The 19,512-nt window shown below is 57.1% G+C and overlaps 1 protein-coding gene across 1 annotated transcript in view; it reads left to right on the top strand.

Annotated features, from left to right (window-relative positions):
* LOC102446180 (uncharacterized) overlaps positions 1-19,512 on the top strand; it is a 40,751-nt gene that overhangs the window by 14,741 nt on the left and 6,498 nt on the right. The window contains exons 7-13 of the mRNA XM_075908237.1: positions 188-287; positions 573-650; positions 10,397-10,767; positions 13,120-13,281; positions 13,991-14,398; positions 14,548-14,868; positions 19,265-19,312. Coding sequence (XP_075764352.1) covers positions 188-287; positions 573-650; positions 10,397-10,767; positions 13,120-13,281; positions 13,991-14,398; positions 14,548-14,868; positions 19,265-19,312 — 1,488 coding nt within the window. The remainder of the gene's footprint in view (positions 1-187; positions 288-572; positions 651-10,396; positions 10,768-13,119; positions 13,282-13,990; positions 14,399-14,547; positions 14,869-19,264; positions 19,313-19,512) is intronic.

Consider the following 19,512-nt stretch of genomic DNA (forward strand, 5'->3'; position numbering starts at 1 on the left):
TCTCAGCACCTTTTCCCATTGGCTCTCCTGCCTCCCTGCAACACCTTTCACCAACTGCTAGGATGCCCAGACAAGGATAACACTCCTCCTATCCATCACATCGAAGAGGCTCTAACCTGGCTCCAGGCGGGGGCTGGCTGGCTCGGGGCAGGGGTCCCAGAGTTTCAGAGGGTTCCTGTTCCCACAGGTGACCGCACTCGGACACTGATCGAAATCAGCTGCAAGTTCGTCTTGATGGTGACTGGATTGTTCCTGGCCTATTACCTCACCTGGCTCTATTACAGACGGTAAATCCGCCGCTGGCCCCATCCGACCTATCGACCCATCAGCCCACCCCTCTACCCAAACACCCAGTTCCCTGCCCACCGACCTACACATCTATATACCCACCCATCTACGCACCCATCTACATACCCGCTGACCTCCCCACCTACCAATAGCCACCTCCCTATCATCTATCTACACACCTACCCCACTAACAAACTAACCCAGCCCTGTACCAGTGGGACACCCACCTCCCTCTGTCCAGACTGCCCACCACATACATACCCCAGAATCTCTTTCTCTCCCAGGACACCCTGCTGCTGCCATCGAAGCAGGAGGAAGGACAGGTCAGGGGGCAGAGGATCCTCAGTGTCCCGGTCCACTGTGTAGCTCTGGCCAATCCTCAGCCATCAAAGAGCCGACACGGAATCGGAATCTCATCAGTCTGAGGAAACAGAGAACAAGACTTCAGCTGGGGGCTGCTGCCTGGGGTGAGGCCAATGGACCCATCTCGCCTGGTATCGCGCCTGCTCCCTGCCCCTTGGGCGCCAAACATTAATGGGCCCCTCTAGCCTGGTATCCCGTCTCCTCCTGGCCCCTTGGGATCAAACCAATAATGCTACCCCTCCATGACAAGTGCAGTGCCAGGCCCTCTAGAACAGACCAGACCAGCTGATCCTACTCACCGACCCCTGCCAGAGGGCATCCAGCCCAGCGGCTCTGACGCCCCTGCCCAGGCACCTCGGGGCTAAAGTGTCACAGAGAAGCGTTTTTGTGGTGCACAGTGAAAAATCACCAACACCAAAAGTTTGTTTGAATCCCGCTTGACTTCGCTCAGTTGTTCATTTGGGGCCAAACAATCCCCAAATTCCACAAACCAGGAACCCCAACGTTTCCTTTAAGGGGGTTCCAAAAAAGAAATGTTTCACTGTCGTGATTCGACACCATGATATGGTTGGACATTTTCTCTTTTACCTTTTGAATTAAAAACTGTTTAAAATGCTTGACAGCAGAACAAAACGTCTCATCCAGACACCAAATTATTTTTGACTTTGTGCTTCACTGAACCTTTTCATATTGACATGATCCAATTTCAACCTTCGCCCCAACTTTTAGTTCCCCCAAAGTGTTTTCAAGTTCTGTTTTTAGATTGACTCCACACTATGTTTTCAAATATTTGGTTCACCAATAAAATCAACCATTTCTCTTTTGTTTTGACTGAAAATTACTGGTTTTTTTCTTTTCAGTTTACAGAATTTTTCAGAAAACTGTATATTTGGTTTGACTGCAAATGATTTTTTTTTCTACTTTTAAGTTGAAAATATTAATTTTTGGTTCTACCCCCAATGTTTTAAAAATGTTTTCCATAAGCTAAATATTTTGACAAGTTCTTGGTTTTGATTTATTCTTCTAGCTAGGGTGGGAATAGGACAATGAGCCTTTTCCCTTCAGGGGATGATCACTTTGATCCAGCCCCAGCGTTGAGGACTAGCTGACTCTGGTGTCAGCGGTGGGATAGTTGTGATGATGAGTGTAGGCTATGTTGTTCGGTAGCTGTATCAGAACAAATTTCTGGTGGCTATGGGCAGATAACAGATATGCCCATTCTCATGGCCTCAATACCTAAAGGCTGCGTCTAGACTGGCATGATTTTGCGCAAATGCTTTTAACGGAAAAGTTTTTCCGTTCAAAGCATTTGCGGAAAAGAGTGTTTAGATTGGCACAGATGCTTTTGCGCAAAAAGTGCTTTTGCACAAAAGCATCCGTGGCCAGTCTAGACACGATTTTGCACAAGAAAGCCCCAATCGCCATTTTCGCCATCGGGGCTTTTTTGCGCAAACCAGTTCTTCCCTGTCTACACTGGTCCTCTTGCGCAAAAACATTTGCACAAGCGGGCTTATCCCTGAGCTGGGGCATCATAGTATTTGTGCAAGAACCCTGACAATCTTACATTAGATCGTCAGCGTTCTTGCGCAAATTCAAGCGGCCAGTGTAGACAGCTGGAAAGTTTTTGCCAGTCTAGATGCAACCAAAGAGCATCCCCCCCACATTCAGGTCGCCCGATATACGGAACTGTTCCCATGAGTCCTTTGACAGTGCTCAGGAGAGGAAGCTGGCAGCATGTGGTTTCCTGCAGAAGACGCCCGCTTGCTCTATGAATTAAGACTTATAGGGCCCCCTGTCTGATCAGCGTTCCATTGGTGGTCTCAATGTGCAGGGGATAACGATGGAGAGACCTGTCCAGGCTCGCACCAATTCTCAGACCTCCAGGCCTAAGTCTTGGCCAGGAATCCAGTACGGGAGAGATGGGGCAGAAGAAACCAGCTGTTCTGGAAGGAACCACCAGATGGTGCAGTTACACAAAGACAGACAAGATCTCAGCCTATGAGCAAGTGTTCAGTCTCTGGAGAAATGCTGAATTGATGGTGTTCAAGATTTGTATGTAGCTATAAACATAACTTTGAGGGTGCATCTATATATTTATTATTCTATATCTACACATGTAGATACACATACGTTGTATAAAGACATATCGAATAATGCTCACTTTTATGATAGTGTAATATGTGTGTAATAGAACTGTCTAACAATTTCAACAATTGTCACATCAATTAATTGTGATTACTGACACGATGAATTGCACTGTTGAACAACAGAGTACTGTTTCTTTCAGTATTTTGGATGTATTCTATCTGTTCATATATATTGGTTTCAGTAAGAACATACAATTCACAGTCTACAGTGCTCACTTTATAGTGATTTTAAATCGCAAATATTTCCACTGTAAAAAACAACAGAAGTTGAATATTTCAGTTCAGTTCGTACACACACCGAAGCGCAATCTCTGTAGCATGAAAGTAGAGCTTACCAATGTAGAATGATGCATAGAAAGGAACTGCATTCAAAAATGAAACTCTGTTAAACTTTAGAGGCCACAAGTCCACTCAGTCCTACTTCTTCTTCAGCCAATCGCTCAGACACCCCAGTCTGGTTACACTGACAGGAGATAATGCTGCCTCAGTCTTGCGTACAATGGCACCTAAAAATGAGGACAGGCATTCTCATGGCACTTCTATTGCTGGCATCACGAGGTATTTGCGTTCAACATCCGCTCCATATTTGTATGCCCCTTTGTGACAGTGCTGAGATGTGGCCCCCTCTGGGGAGGGGCACAGGAGCTGTGTGGAGCCGAGAGACCCGGGGCCTATGAGTCGGTGACACAACCCACGGCTGGTGCAGCCATTTTAATGCAACAAACAAACCTGTTTGAAAGAGGCTCCCTGGGATGCAGCCCCCCCCCCCCCCCGGGTGGAACAGCAATGTGTGGGGGCGGATCGTCACATGCAGTGAACTCCAGAGAGTCGGACACCCAATGGGGATGAAGTGGCAGCAGAAGGGAACTCGCCAAAGCAGGGGCTGGCCTGGCTGGGGGGGCCCTACCCCGTATCTCAGCCCAAGGTGCAGGGCTCTGCCTGGATCCAGACAGCCAGGGGCCCCCAACTAATCATTGGGGCACCAAATTTCTCCAGCCCTGGGGTCCCGGGGCCAGGGAGAGAGACCCCTCCGAAGGCCTGGGAAGAGGCAGCGTCTGGTTCTCAGGGAGGGGGCACCGAGTGGCTCCTCCAAAGTGCCCAGATTCCAATTTCTGCTCCCACCCTGCACCCAACACGCTAGTTATAACCACTAGGCCTCGCTGCCGCAGTCCCAGCAGGGGTCTGCCCTGGGCTGTCTCCCTTCACGTCTTGTGACCACGCTCACCTGCTCTCTGCGGCTCCCGCCCGGCTGGGAACGGGGGCCGGGGGCGGAGGTGGCGCAAACTCACCAACTGGAAACTTCCTCTTGTGCAAGATCGGCTCAGCAAGCTGCTTCCCAGCAGCCCGACGGCGCGGGGTCCAGAGCCGAGAGCCATGGGCAGGGCCAGGGGATCTGAGCTTCATTTAGTTCCAGGGGCTTTACAACCCCTTGTTTCTCAACTCTGGGCAAGGAGCCTTGGATAAACTGCCCCCGCCCCACCCCAGAGCCAGCCGCATCTCAGCACTGGAGGGAGCCCATGTGTAAATCTCCATGGCCCAAGCCAGATTCAGCTGTGGCTCCCCTCCAAGGATCCCCTCCAAAGGCTGCAGGGAACCCAGCTGCCTCACCTCCCCCAGCCAGCGACCTGAGTCACACCCCTGGGGCCCCCCCAGGCTCACTGCCCCGGGACCTGGGAGGCTTTTGAGGAACTGAGAGACAGAAACAAACATCTGTGCTCAATGGCCCGGTTCCCACCTGCCGACGTCTTCCCTGCTCAGAGCTCCCCCGGGGGTGGGCACCGGGCCCATCCCTTCCCCAGAGCCGGCCAGGCCCAGGCCCGATGGCATCGGGGCCAGTGCCCCCTGGAGGGGAAATGCCCGGGCCCTGCTCCTCTCCCCCAGCCAGTCCCCATCACAGGTGGGCAGAAGCCGGCTGTCCGCAGGAGCTGGCCCATATCTGTGACTTTCTCTCACTTCCGGTGAAGGCACCGAGATCTCCAGCCACTGGAACTGGGTTGTGCAACACCTCCTAGCACCAGAGTCACCCGCTGACTTCCCCTTCCTGCCTAGAAATCTCTCGCCTCACCCCAGCCCCCGCCCGACACTCATGCCTGCTCCCCACCAGCCCGATCTCCACACGCGCCCGGCTCGCTCCACCGGATCGGGATTCGCCACCCGGCCTCAGCTGGCCCCTGCTGTTCCAGGGCACTGTTCCCCCCTGCTCCGGCCCAGAAGCAGCTGCATCTCAGCTCCAGGTGAGTGACTGGGGCCTGCAGCCTGAACAATACACAGGAGGTGTGAGCTGCTGGTGTGAAATTTGGGTTGTGCCACCGGAAAAAGAGCAATAAAGGGAGAGAATCGGGTGGGGAGCGGGGTTGTTGGGGTCTGTCCCAGCTCTGGGGAGAGAGTGCAGTGTAGTGGCTAGAGCAGAGTAGTTCAGACTCGTGATGCTTGGCTTCTGTCTTTGGCTCTGGGAGGGGAGTGCGGTGTAGTGGTTAGAGCAGTGTGGTTCAGACCCAGGACTCCTGGTTCTGTCCGAGCTGGGGGTGTCGAGGGGCTCTGAGCCGGGACTCCTGGGTTCTATGTCCAGCCCCACACACACTGCGTAGCCTGCCCCTGCTGCAGGGAGGCCGCCAGCAGCCCCGGCCGGAGGGAGGGGAAGGCGGCAGGATGCCGGGGCTGGGTTTCCAAGACAGCCTCCCCCCCGCCCACGAAGTGCAAACTTCTGCTTTCTGCTTTCTGTGTCTGACGCTTCCCCAGACACCGAGTCGCTGACTCTGAGGAGCCCGGCTGTAGGATCGCGGGCCAGAGCCAGGCCCCTCGCTGCAGCCACAGGGGTGAGTAGGTCTGCAGAGACTGGGTGCCCCTCAACCCCAACCCACAGCTGCCTGCGAGCCCAGCCCTCGGCTTCTCCCCCACGGCTCTGCCAGGGCCCCTCCAGCCCGAGCCGGCTCAGACCTCGTTTGTCGGGTGAGGAGTCATAGAGGGCAGGGGCCCCCCAGCTCTCCTCTCTGAGCCCCCTGCCTGCTATGGGCAGCTGTGGGAAGTGGAACTGCCAGGGGTGCCCCTCCCCAGGGGTCGGCTTGGGAGGGGCAGTCACTGCAGGGGGGCAGATACAGAGACCCCGGGGGGGCACATGCTGCGAACTTATCCCGCGGCTGGGCTCACCCCACGGATGTGGGTCAGTGCGAAGGGGGCGGGCGGGACACAGACCCGGCAGGGGGAGCAGCTCCCCTGCGTCTGGCCCATTGGCCTGTGACACTCCCGGCCGCAGTGTCTGTCCCGAGAGCCCGTCTCGCTCTGCTCCGCTGCACTTTGAACCTGGGCCCCTCGCGGCGAAGGGGCCAGCCCGTCTCCCTCTGTCCGGCCGCCTCGCAAGGGTCTGCAGACCCTGGCCCAGCTCCTCTTTCCCCCACTGGCCACCCCCACGTCCGGGCCCCTCGCCTCCGGATCCCTTCCAGTCACCTCCGTCCTTCCTGGCCCTCACGGAACCGCCCTGCCCCCGGCCTGCAGCTCTGGTGTGGTCACACCGAGCCCGGGGCTCTGCACTTGTCCTTCTTAAACCTCTTCAGATTCCCTCAGGCCAAATCCCCCCATTTTGCTACGTCACTCTGGGCCCTGGCCCTGCCCCCGGCCTCGCTCCCTCTCCCCCAGCTCAGTGTCATCGGTGACCTTGCAGAGAGTGAAATCCATCACAGAAGGCAGCCAGGTCGGCCAGGCAGGACTTGCCCTGGGGGAATCCATGTTGATGGTTCCTGATCACTTTCCCCTCTTCCAAGGGCTTCCAAATGTGTCCCCTGAGGTTCCCCTCCAGGATTTTCCGGGGACTGAGGTGAGGCTGACCGGGCTGTAGTTCCCTGGATTTAAAGACGGGCCCTGCATTTGCCTTGTTCCAATTGTCCAGACCTCCCCGATCGCCGCGAGTTTTCAAAGATATTGGCCAAAGGCTCCGCAGTGACATCAGCCAACAACCTCAGCACCGCGGATCCCTCAGCTCTGGCCCCAGGGATTTGTGTCTGGCCAGCCCCGAACCTCTTCTTTCTCCAGCAAGGGCTGCCGCCCTCATCCCCACACCGTGCTGCCCAGTGCAGCAGTCCGGGCCTGAGCTGAGCAAGATGCATCCTGAGGGCCGGCTGTGGCCCCCCAAATCCTGTGATCTGGCTGTAGCCTGGGGCCAGCTGTGGCCCACCTAACACTGTGATCCGGCTGTAGCCCGGGGCCGGCTCTGGCCCACCTAACACTGTGATCTGCACCTAACACTGAGGGCTGCATCTGGCTGTTTTTCCAGGCGGTGGCTCAGGCAGCCGGATCCTGTTTAAATGGCTCGTGGCTGCAGGTCGTGGGGCTCCTCTGGCAGGCGCTGGGGCCACGAGCCCTTTGCTGTTTCCAGTTCACAGCCCCGAGTCCAGACAATTGTGATGGGAGGCCAGAACCCCACCCTGCCCCCTCTGCCCCGGCCTCACCCCTTACAGGAGCGGGGGTGGGGTGGAGCTGGCCTGTGATCACAAAATTCACTAAGAGGCCCCCCTGGTAAACGGTTGCCCACAGCTGGTCTGGGATCCGACTCTGAGCAGGTTCACTTGGGATTGGTCCGGCTTTGGGGGCTGGACTCGACGCCACCTGGGTCTCTGCCAGCCCTGGGTCTTGGATTCAAGGACGGAGGCAAAAAGGCCTCGAGTCCTTCAGCTTTTCTCACCTCATCTCTCACTAGGTCACCTCCCTCATGCAGTAAGGGCCCCACCACCGCCCTGACCCCCCTCCTAGTGCTCCCAGGCCTGTAGAAACCCTTCTTGCTCCCGTCACATCCCTGGCCAGTGGCAATTCCAATTGCGCTTTGGCCTCCCTGCCTGCTCCCCTGCCTGTCCCAGCAAGAGATTCCTCCTCCTCCCTGGTCCCCTGGCCACCTCTCCCCTGCTTGGGAGCTTCCCTTGCGTGTTTGAGCTCGCCGAGGTTTTCCCTGCCAAGCCAGGCCGGTCGCCTGCCTGTGACGGACCAGGCACCGCTCCGGGCGAATTGCTCAAACCAAGGGCTCTTTACAGCCCCAGACTGGAGACCTTCCCAAACAGGCCACAAAGCAGCCACACTGAGCAAAACCCCTCAGAGACCCCAGCCCTCCCTGTGCCACAATCAGCCCCAGGCCTAACACACAGGTGAGGGGTTACAGAACCCAATCTCCTACCCCGAACGGGTCTCTCCAGTCCCAAAGGACCAGTCACAAATCCCCGGTCAATTTACACTTTGGATCTTACCACAGGATCATGCTGGGCCGATCCTTTAGAATCTACAATCTAAAGGTTTATTACTAAAAGAAAGAAAAGCAGGAGAGTGAGGCTGTTAAGGAGAATACATCACATGCATCAAATCACCCAGTTCTTGATGCAGGCTCTCAGCAGAGATGTTATAAATTGCTATCTTAAAAGTCTCTGGGGTACATCCTATGTCAGGACGGGTCCACGGTTCTTCCCGGCTCTCTGTCCCTCGCAAGGCAGCATCTGGGAAAAGAAGCAGAATTGCAGACAAAATGGAGTTCGCCACATGGCATTTATATACCTCTCCTGGCATCTTCCGGGCCAGAGCAGGTCACATGGCCCAGTGACCTGTCCCTGTGTCCCATGTCAGCCATCATCAGATACTGGCTGGTTTGCAGGTATCCAGATTTCCAGGTGTGTATCGGCCTCTCTGAGAGCCTTGTCCCTGGAGCCTGGCTAATTAGCACAGTCACTGGCTGAACATTCTTTGCCCATTGCTCTGCCTCAAACATAGGATCTTCCAGCATGAGCACAGTGTACATGTTTATAACTCCACATACAGATATCGCACAAGTACATGAATAGCCTATTCAGAATCAGTACAACACAAGCTTTCATTTGACACCTCACATGGCCCCCTTTGTACATACTTTGGAGCAAACAGCCTCCCCATGGGTGCAGCAATGATCTTTAAAATCCAATAACGTGACACCCCCAACACAACATTGATGCCAGAAGTGATGCCAGTAACATCACAGAGGGCATCACAGGCCTCCCCATGTTTTGGCTCTGTGTCAGTACAGGTCCTAATCCAATATTAGAAACAAGAGCACAGAACTGGACAAGTGTATGACAACCAGGCTTGCCTACAACAGGCTTCCTCCTTGCAAGGTCTGTCAGAGTGACAACCATGTCCTTGCACCGTTCTGTAAACCCAAGGTAAAACTTGGTAAGAACCACAGCCAATCGGATCTGCTTTTGTAGCATGATCCCCATGTGTGTCAGGTGATCTTGCCGAGAGCTAAAGAAAATAGTAAATGTATCCAGGCCAGCTCTGGCAACGGTCTGAAAGCCAATTAACATTGTGTTAATGTCAGTATTCCCACCTCTCATAGTATAGGCATCTTGGCCCTTAGCCATGAAAACAAAATGGTGGCATGCCTCAGTTTCCTTTTCCACACAGTACCTTATGGCCAGAATCAGTACATTATGGCCGGAAGTTCCAAGACCAGTTACAGGCATTAACCATGAAATATCACCATCACAAAGTCCTTTAACAAAGTCTTTCATTTGGTACATGTCTTGACAGGGTTAATGGCTTTCCAAAACAGAACGCACATGATACATTTTTACAATCTTTGGTAACCAGGGCACATTGGTTACAAATGTTAACATCAGTAACAAGAACAGCTCCATAGCAAGTGTATATTGACAAGACTTTCTGTCATCATGCCGTATCTTTGGCTCCACACCCTTGTAGGTTTGGCCCTTCGGAGTTAAATTGCAATTTTCCTTTGCCAAAGCAAGTTCTGCCCCACCCCTTGTCCTGTGGGTTCAAATCCTGAACTCCCTATCCCAGAGACAAAGGGCTGGCTGGGTGTGTCTTCCCTGTTTACAATGGCCATGGAATCCTCCCTCTCCCCCCAATCCCTGGGGTAACAACAATACGCAGTAGACTCACAAACCTCTTCTCTGTTCACTTCCAACCTCTGCTTCCACGTGGAATCAGATGTTAAGTTCCCTGATCAATTACAAGTGTCCACAGTGTCTAGAGACGGGAGTTTACCTGCCATCTCCTGCTTCCTAGAGAGAGTAACCACACGGCTGTTCTGCTCCACACACTTAGCTACACAGACCTTCCCCTGAATCTGACACACGCTCCCCACTCTCATCATTGACCTGGACACAATCCTGTCCCACACACACCGACTTCCCAGCAAGCTGGTCACATACAGTCACTTGGGTACCAGACTGCTCCAGTTCTCTGACTTTTGCTGCCTCATCTGAAACAATCCTCAGTCCCTTTGAAGCCTCTCGAAACCATCCACTGGTTGGTTCTTTGGGACTGGAAAGACCCATTTGGGGTAGGTGGGATTGGGTTCTATAACCCCTCACCTGTGTGTTAGGCCTGGGGTTGATTGTGGCATAAAGAGGGCGGGGTCTCTGAGGGGTTTTGCTTGGTGTGACCAGTTTATGGCCTGTTTGGGAAGGTCTCCAGTCTGGGGCTGTAAAGAGCCCTTGTTTTGAGCAATTCGCCCTGAGCAGACACCCTCGGCAGGATCCACAGATCTCGGTCAATTAAACTCTGGATCAGGACCCCACACTGTTCTAAATTTGATTTGTGAGTGTTGAGAGTTTGGTTGGTTAAAGAGACGCTGCAATGAGTCTGCAACAGTATGAGAGTCTGGACAAAAAGGCTCTAAAAGTTTTGTGTTTGGAGAGAGACACTGAGGTTAGAGAGAAAGCTTCTAAGCCAGAGCTGAGATCTTTGTTAGTGGCCAGAGATGCTGCAGAAGAAATGGGAGTGCAGGATCCAGTGAGGAGATTGCAACTTAAATATAAGCAAGAAGTGGAGGAATTTTGTCTGCTACCTGAGCAGAGAAAGCAGAAGCTAGAAGCTAAACATACAGAGAAGATAGCAGAAGCCGAGGAGAGATCTGCCAGACTTGAACTTCAGCTCAAGAAAATAAAAGAACTCAAGAGACTGTATTCTCCTGGGATTTCAGTATGTAACCGCATGGGTATGTGGGGTGATTACGACATGGCAGATGTGTTTAACCAGGCTGATGTTGTAACACAGCTCCAAGGCATGTGTAGAGTTTGTGAAGGGGTGAGTGTGACTGGGCAGTTGTCTGGGGCTAGTCAGTGCTACTGTGACCAGGTGAAAAGTTTCTCTGACTGTTTGCCTCAGGCAGATGGCCGTGTGTGTGCAGGGGAGCAGTGGGCCTGGGAGGGAGGGTTCTGAGGGCCTGTCTGATGCCTCAGAGGTGAGGCTGGAATCAGAAGCAGGACAGGGGGACCCCAGGGGTCAGGACAATGCTTCTCGGGAGCAGGTTGCCCAGGGGCACCCTCCTCCTCGGGTCCCCCCCACCGTCCCGGCCACCTCTGCGCTCCATCCCCCAGAGATCCCAGATTGTGTCAGCTGCCACAGGTCAGCCACTCCCACCCCTGCCTCCAACCTCCCGGGTGCTTTACCAGGTCATAGCAGCTCTGTCAGGCCCATTTCTCGAGCTCAGCCATTTGCCTTCTTCCATGGGGCTGGGTCAGAGCCAAGCCAGAGCCCAGGGATATGATGAGCCCCCCAGACCAGCAACCAAGGTTCCCTCTAAGCTTTTTCATCCATGTGCAGGATAAATTTTGTCATGTGCACCAAGGCATGTTCAGACATGCACCCCATTAGAAAAACCTGCTCCTGGCTCTGGACACTGTGGGTGGCATTTGAATCTCTCCTGGGCACCCAGACAAGCACTCAGCTCACAGGGGACACTGCCATGACACTGTGGGGGGAGGTCTGGCTGGTTTGGCAGGCCCAGGCTGGCTGCCAGCGTCACCCCCTTTCCCTCAAGCATCATCAGACATTGCTCCAGGAGCATCCCCAGAAGCGAGGACAGGCTGCAATCCCTGGGGGCTTCCTATTCCCTGGTTAGAGACGGGCACTGCCCCAGCTCTTCTTTGGACAGCTGGGACCCTCCGCCCCGCCCCGACCCCCCCCCCCCCCAGTGTGCCTGGAAATATTATTGCCAGGGTCTGCTAGGGTTGCCAGGTGTCTGGCAGACAGTCCGGTATTCACCCAGACAGTCTGGTATTTTCGGCTGGTAAAAAAATTCAGAGAATACCTAAATACCTAAAATGTTGGGTGTTTTCTGAATTTTTCCCGGCCAGGAGGCGAAGATGCTGGGCACCTGGCAACCCTATGCACTCAGCACCCGGCCTCCACCCCCAGACCCCACAAGCCTCCCTCTGGCCCCCAACACCCCCAGCCAGCCCCCATGCTTACCTGGTTCTCCAAAGCTGCCAGTACAAAATGGCTGCCGGGCAAAAGACCTATGGCAGTGGTCCCCAACCTTTCGAGGTTGTCGGGCGCCAGGGGGCGTGGCCGTTTGCCCGCCGGGCGCCAGGGGGCAGGGCCCCCCCCCATAGCTGCGCGCCCGGGGGCAGGGCCCCCTCCAAGGGCCGCGCACCCAGGGCCGGCGCTCCCCGCCCCCCCCCGCCGAGTGCCGTGCGCCCGGAGCCGGGGCCGGTGCTCCTCCCCCCCACCGAGCGCCGCGCACCCGGGGCCGGTGCTCCCCCCCGCCCCCTCCCGCCGAGTGCTGCGCGCCCGGCGCTCCCCCCGCCAAGCGCACTCCCCCCGCAAGCGCCCGTGCGCCATGTGCCTGGGGCCAGGCCAGCCCCGAGCACCTGGCGGGCGCATTGAAATTCCCCCGCGGGCACCATGTTGGGGACCACGGACCTAGGGGAAGCAAAGCTTTCCCTGGATCTTAGTGCTCAACCGCTCCCCTATTCCTATCCCTGCACTTAAACGGGACATGCTGTTTTAACGCTGTTTTATTTTAATATTTTTTTGCTCAACAACTTCGGTCTCCCCCCCTTTATTTTTTATCCCTTCAACAGAATTTTTTCCCGGTGGGTTTTTTTTTGGGGGGGGGTCGGTATTTTTCTTTCAACCATCTGGGAACCCTAGGGGCTGCAGAGCTTCCTCCCCCGATTGCGCCAGCGCCTGAGCGGCCCAGCGCCGGCCCTGCTGCTTTGCATTCATTCAAATAGGTCTCTGACGGGCCCTTCCCTTAGCCCAGCCTGCTCCCATGGAGGATCAGGGTAGTGGGAGTAGAGCAGGCCCCAGGCACCCCCACCGGCTTCCCGCACCGCGGGGCCCTCAGAATGTGTGAGTCAGAGAAAGTCTTGAGATTTAGGCAACTGAAGAATTTTTTAGCCCTCGATCTCTGGGGACCGTTGGGGGATTTGGGGGGTCATCGCGCTACCAGAAGCCCCAGAGCAGCCCCCACAGAGCCTGGCAGCACTGACAGTCCTCAGGGCAGTACTGTGCCCCCAAACAGCCTGCGCTCTCACACTGACCCACCCCCGTCTGTCCGTAGGTCTGGGTCAGCCCCACACCCCAGCCATGGCCGGAGCCCTGCCCCCGCAGAAGGACACCAGGGACCAGGAGCTGCCAGCTCAGGGGATCCCCCAGAGAGCAGGGAGCGCTACCTCCCCTGTGGCCTTGCTGAGGTCCCTGATCCTTGCCCTGCTCTGGAGGGGTAAGTACGTGGCACCTACAGGGGGAGGGGAGAACCCACAGTCGGGGGGGGGGGGGGCAACTCAGTGAATGGCTGGAAATGGAGGGAGATTGGGTTGGGGGTCTGGGGCGGGGCTGGAAGGGGATGCAGGAGGGGAGTGAGGGGGGGCACCGGCAGGACTGAGGGTGGGGGGCAGACCCTGTTCCCTAGGACGTGGTTCCCAACCGTTCTGATACCGGCACCAGCAAACCCATTCACAAACTTTTGCCGGACTGGTAACATTTCATTTGCATATTTCATTATGCAAAATGATGAATATGCAAATATGTAAATAAACCATTACGAGTCCCCAGGGCCCGCCCTGCCCCCACAGCCCACCCACGGCTAGCTCAGCCTAGGGAGCCCCCCCCCGTCCCCTTAGATGCCCCTGCGCTGAAGCCCGCGTCGCCACGGCTGTTGGCAGACGCTTGTCCCGCCCCGTTTCTCAGCCAATCAGCGCCGGGGAGGGGCGGGGTCTCAGGCCGCGGAAAAGCGCTTCTCCGGGCGGTGGAAGGAGACCCCGCCCCTCGCCGGCGCCGATTGGCTGAGAGGCGGGGCGGGACACGCCTCTATCACACTGCCACGGGGGGAGGGGTGTGTTCCAGCCCCGCCCCCAGAGCTACTGCGGCCGGGCAGTGCCCGCGAGGACCCGCCGCTCTAGGGTCCCGCTTCGCGCTCTCCTCCCCTGCAGGGTCCCTGTCCCAGCTGTACGGATTCGAGCTGAAGGCGCAGCGGTGGGTGTCGGTGCAGGCGGGTCTGTGCGCGCTGGTCCCCTGCAGCTTCACCTTCAGGTACCCAGACGACTTCACTGGGGATCGGTCGGCCCCGCTCAATGGACACTGGTTCAGGGCTGGTGCAAATCCGAACTCGGACCCGCCCGTGGCCAGCAGTGACCCCCGCCGGCCGGTGTCGCAGGACACTCTGGGCCGGTTCCGGCTGGCGGGGGATCCAGCGCGGGGCGACTGCTCCCTGCAAATCAGCGACGCCCGACGGGCGAACACAGAGACATATGTCTTTAGAATGGAGAAAGGGGATTTGAAATACAGTTACCGCTACAACAGCGATGGCACCAGCACTGTGCTCAGCATCTCCGTGCCAGGTAATCGCAGCGCACGCACCGCCCTGCAGCCCCTGCTATTTATCCTCCCTCTTCCCTGCCCAGCCAGCCCCTGCCCTGGGGCACGTCGGGGCCGGTGTCCCCAGGGGAGCAGACCTCACGACCCCTGGTCATTCTCTCCCATGTCACAGGCCTGACAGCGCAGCCAGAGATCCGGACCTCGCCAGTGCGGGGGCTCCCAGGGAAGCTGCTGGCCGGGGAGCCGGTGAACGTGACCTGCACGGCCCCCGGGCGCTGCGCCGGGACCCCGCCCCGCGTCACCTGGACGGGGCCGTTCAGCGACACGGCCAGGGACGTCTCCGCCCGGCTGCAGAACGGCTCCTGGGCCCACGGCTCCGCACTCAGCTTCACGCCCAGCCCGGGGGACAATGGCAAAGAGCTCGTCTGCACCGTCACTTACGGCCCAGAATGGGGCCCGTCCACAAGCAGAACCCTTCAGCTCCGCATTGTCTGTGAGTGACCTCTGCCCTCCACCGGTCCCCAGGCCCTTCCGGTCCCCAGCCCTGCGCGGGCCCCTTCACCGATCCTCCCACCCACCTCTGCACCCAGCCCTTTCACTGATCCCCACCCCTACCCAGGTACCCAGCCCTGAGCCTCTGCCACAGGACTTTGACAGCAGCTTGGATGAACCCTGCCAGGCCTAGCCAGCGGGTACCAGCATCAGGCTGCTCTGGGTGTTGCTTTTGGCTGCCCTTGTGGTGCAGACGTGTCCCTGCTGCATAACACATGGGCCTGGCCGGTGGAGCCTGGGACAAGAGAGGAGGGCCTGTGAGAAAGGGACCAAGGCGGGAGGCCATGGAGCTAGGAGAGGGTGTCGGGCGTCCCTGGTGGGGGCTGCCGTTCAGCTGGAGCTGGCAGTAAGGGAGGGGTTAGAGTAGAGGATCCAGGACATGTCTGGGCAGCAGGTTGCTGGTTTGGTCACTTGGGCTGAGTTTCCCATTGTTCTGGTTCCTGGTGTGACCCAGGAACTGGGTCACGTCAGGCGCCTCGGGCCGGGCGCAGGTGGGTCTGTTGCTGCTCTTTGCCGCCCATGGGGCTGTGCATGTGCAGAACGGTCCCTGCCCGGCTGAGTTCGCAGCCAGGGGCCCGGGGAGCGTGAGCAGGGACTAGTCCCACTACTGACTGGAACTTTTTTAGATCCTCCACTGCCCTGGTGAAATGGGCCAGCGAAAGGCTGAGAGTCCCCACTCCCACGGCCTGTACCCGGAGGCCTCCCTGCCCTCAAGGGCTCCCCTGCTGCTCCCCTGTGTGGCAGAGCCCCGGGAACCCCAACAAGGCTGGGCCTGGGGCTCCTGGGGCTCGTCACTAACCTTGGTGTGTCACCGGGGCAGGGCCGGGTGTTCCCACTGCGGGGCAGGGATGTTCCACTGGACAGTCAAGACCAGTGGTCCCCAACACGGTGCCCGCGGGCGCCAAGGCGCCCGCGGGGGCATTTCAATGCGCCCGCCAGGTGCTCGGGGCTGGCCTGGCCCCGGGCACATGGCGCATGGGCGCTTGCGGGGGGAGCGCCGGGCACGCGGCACTCGGCGGGAGGGGGGGGAGCGCCGGTCCCAGGCGCGCGGCACTCGGCGGGGGGGGGGGGGGAAAGGAGCGCCAGCCTCGGGCGCGCGGGACTCGGCGGGAGGGAGGGGGTGGCGGGGAGCGCCGGCCCCGGGCGCGCGGCCCTTAGAGGGGGCCCTGCCCCCGGGCACGCAGCTATGGGGGGGCCCCGCCCCCGAGCGCGCGGTAGGTGGGGCCCCGCCCCCGGGCGCGTGGATGGGGGGGCGCCCCCCGGTCTCCGCCCCCTGGCGCCCGGCGGGCAAACGGCCACGCCCCCTGGCGCCCGACAACCTAAAAAGGTTGGGGACCACTGGACAGTCAAGACCAAAGCAGACAGTGAAGAACTTCAAAAAGATCTCACTGAACTGAGTGATTGGGCAACAAAATGGCAAATGAAGTTTAATGTGGATAAGTGTAAAGTAATGCACATTGGAAAAAATAACCCCAACTATACGATGGGGGCTAATTTAGATACAACTAATCAGGAAAGAGATCTTGGCGGTATCGTGGCTAGTTCTCTGAAAACATCATGCAGTGTACAATGGCAGTCAAAAAAGCAAATAGGATGCTAGGAATTATTAAAAAGGGATAGAAAATAAGATGAAGAATATCTTACTGCCCCTATATACAACTATGGTATGCCCACATCTTGAATTCTGTGTGCAGATGTGGTCTCCTCACCTCAAAAAAGATATTTTGGCATTAGAAAAGATCTGGGGTTTGGAATGGGTCCCATATGAGGAGAGGCTAAAGAGACTGGGACTTCTCAGTTTAGAAAAGAGGAGACTGAGGGGGGATATGATAGAGGTCTATAAAATCATCAGTGGTATGGAGAGGATGAATAAAGAAAAGTTATTTACTTGTTCCCATAATATCAGAACTAGAGGACACCCAATGAAATTAATGGGTAGCAAGTTTAAAACTAATTAAAGTTCTTCACACAGTGCACAGTCAACCTGTGGAACTCCTTGCCAGAGGAGGCTGTGAAGATTAGGACTATAACAGCATTTTAAAAAGAACTAGATAAATTCATGGAGGTTAAGTCCATAAAAGGCTACTAGCCAGGGGGTAGGAATGGTGCCTCTGGCCTCTGTTTGTCAGAGGCTGGAGAAGGATGGCAGGAGACAAACTGCTTGATCATTGTCTTCAGTCCGCCCTCTCTGGGGCACCTGGCACTGGCCACTGTTGGCAGACAGGATACTGGGCTAGATGGACCTTTGGTCTGACCCAGTCTGGCCGTTCTTATGTAACTGGGGAATCCTGGAACTGCGGAAAATTCCAGCGGTCACCCGGTTCCTCGGGGGCGGCAGCCGGCTCCCTGGCAGCCGCATGTCACTGATAATCTCATGTGTATCCAGTATCCGTTTAAACAGCTCCGCTCTTACATCCAGATGCTGGGGGCGGAGAGGGGAGGGGCTCTTCATACGGACGCTTCCCTGGCTCCCTGAGGGCTACACCCGGCTCAAAGCCAATGCCATGTATTCAACACTCAACTGTGTAAAAAGAGAATAAGCAAACATGAGGAAACTCGCTGGCAAGACGCCAGCCGCTCTGTGGCCTGGAGATTCAGGCTGTGTCTACACTGCAGAGTTTTTGCGCAAAAACTTGTGGAGTGTTCTCACCTCCAGCATGTTTTTGCACAAGAAAATGTACAGTGGAGCGAAAGAACAGAGGGGTTTTGCGGTGTAGGTATTCCTCTTTCTGCGAGGAAGAACTCCTTTTTGCACAAGAGCTGTACGGCCGGTGGGAAGAGACACGGGGGCCCTGGTGGCCATTCTGTGACTGGCAATCAGAGCTTCCTTGGGAGAGAGCGGCCATGCAGTCTGGACGTTCTCTTGTGCAAAAGCGCATCGCGTTCCCAATGCACTTTTGCACTGCGGACGCTCCCTTGTGCAAGAAGCCTGTAGTGTAGACGCAGCCTCACAAGCAGCATGTCTGGGGCGTCAGGGCAGGTCACAGTCTGCTCCTGGGAGGTCCCAGGCCTCCCCCTCAGACTCTGGCTGCCTAGGCCCTTCTCCGGCCTGCTGGGACACTTGCTCTGGGCGGCAGGGCCCTTCCCTCCAGGGTCGGCAGCCCACCCCCCATTGGGGTTATGATCCCCTCCAAGTCTGGCCTGCCAGGCCTGCACTGCTGCTCCCTGCACCCAGCCCCCGACCCAGCTCCACTCTCTGTTGCGCTGCCTCCAGATCCTGGGCTGCTTCTCTGGCCCCTCTGGCTGCAGCCCCACTGCCAGCAGAGCCCTGTGGCTGAGTCACGTCTGCCTGTCCCTGCCATGGGGCCGTGGCCCTGCCCCTGCCCCAGCTCAGCCCAGGCCCCTGCTGTCTCCTTAGCTCTGCCCCACTCAGTCTGGCCCAGGCAAGCCCAGTCGCTGCGGGGACTCGGCTCTTCTCCAACCCCCCACTCCCTCATGGCCAGCCAGACTGTGAATGAGGCTGAATCATAGAACCACAGGCTGGAAGAGACCTCAGGAGGCATCGAGTCCAGCCCCCTGCCCCAGGCAGGACCAACCCAACTCAATCAGCCCAGCCAGGGCGTTGTCAAGAGGAGACAAACACCTCGGCTGTGTCTAGACTGCACCCCTTTTCTGTAAAAGGGATGCAAATTAGACACAGCGCAATCGCAAATGAAGTGGGGATTTAAATCTTACCCACTTCATTTGCATAAACATGGCTGCCGTTTTTTTCCGGCTCGGGGCTTTGCCGGAAAAAAGTGCCAGTCTAGATGGGGATCTTTTGGAAAATAAACCCTTTTCCGAAAGATCCCTTATTCCTGATTTTAAGAGGAATAAGGGACCTTTCGGAAAAGGCTTTATTTTCCAAAAGATCCCCGTCTAGACTGGCGCCTTTTGCTGGCAAAGCCCCGAGCCGGAAAAAAGCGGCAGCCATGTTTATGCAAATGAAGCGGGGAAGATTTAAATCCCCGCTTCATTTGCAATTGCGCTGTGTCTAATTTGCATCCCTTTTAGGGAAAAGGGGTGCAGTCTAGACACAGCCCGTTAGGCAGGGAGATTCCACCCCCTCCCTAGAGAACCCAGCCCAGCGCTTCCCCACACGCCTAGGGAAACAGTTTTTCCTAATCTCCAACCTAGACCTCCCCACTGTCACTTGAGACTGCCCTGCAGCGCTGGCCTCTCCCCATTGCTCCTGGGGGCTGCCAGTCTCCAGGCTCTGATTTCTCAACGACCTTCCCGAGCCTCATGGTGTTGGGGCTGCTCCCCCCCTCGGGTGTGAATGGCTCCAACTCCCTGGCAACCTCCCCCCCCCCCCCCAGCTGCCCAACCCCCTGACCCTCATCTGGTTTGTGTTGCAGACCCGCCCGGGCCCCCCAACATCACGCTGACCAGGAACGGACGCCCCGGTGAGAGGCTGCGAGCCCTGGGAATCAACCAGCACCTGGGGCCCCCTCTGCCCACAGGGCCCTGCTGCCTGCCCCATGGCACCGCTGGTGCTGGGCCTCGGCCATTCCCACCTCCTGCCAGGCACCGGGCAGCCAGGGGGCAGCGACCAGCAGGCACACTGAGGGGTGGGGCTTTGGGGTCCCATGTGGGGGTGGGGCCT

Source organism: Pelodiscus sinensis, chromosome 24, assembly GCF_049634645.1.
Source record: "Pelodiscus sinensis isolate JC-2024 chromosome 24, ASM4963464v1, whole genome shotgun sequence".
Lineage (NCBI taxonomy): Eukaryota > Metazoa > Chordata > Testudines > Trionychidae > Pelodiscus > Pelodiscus sinensis.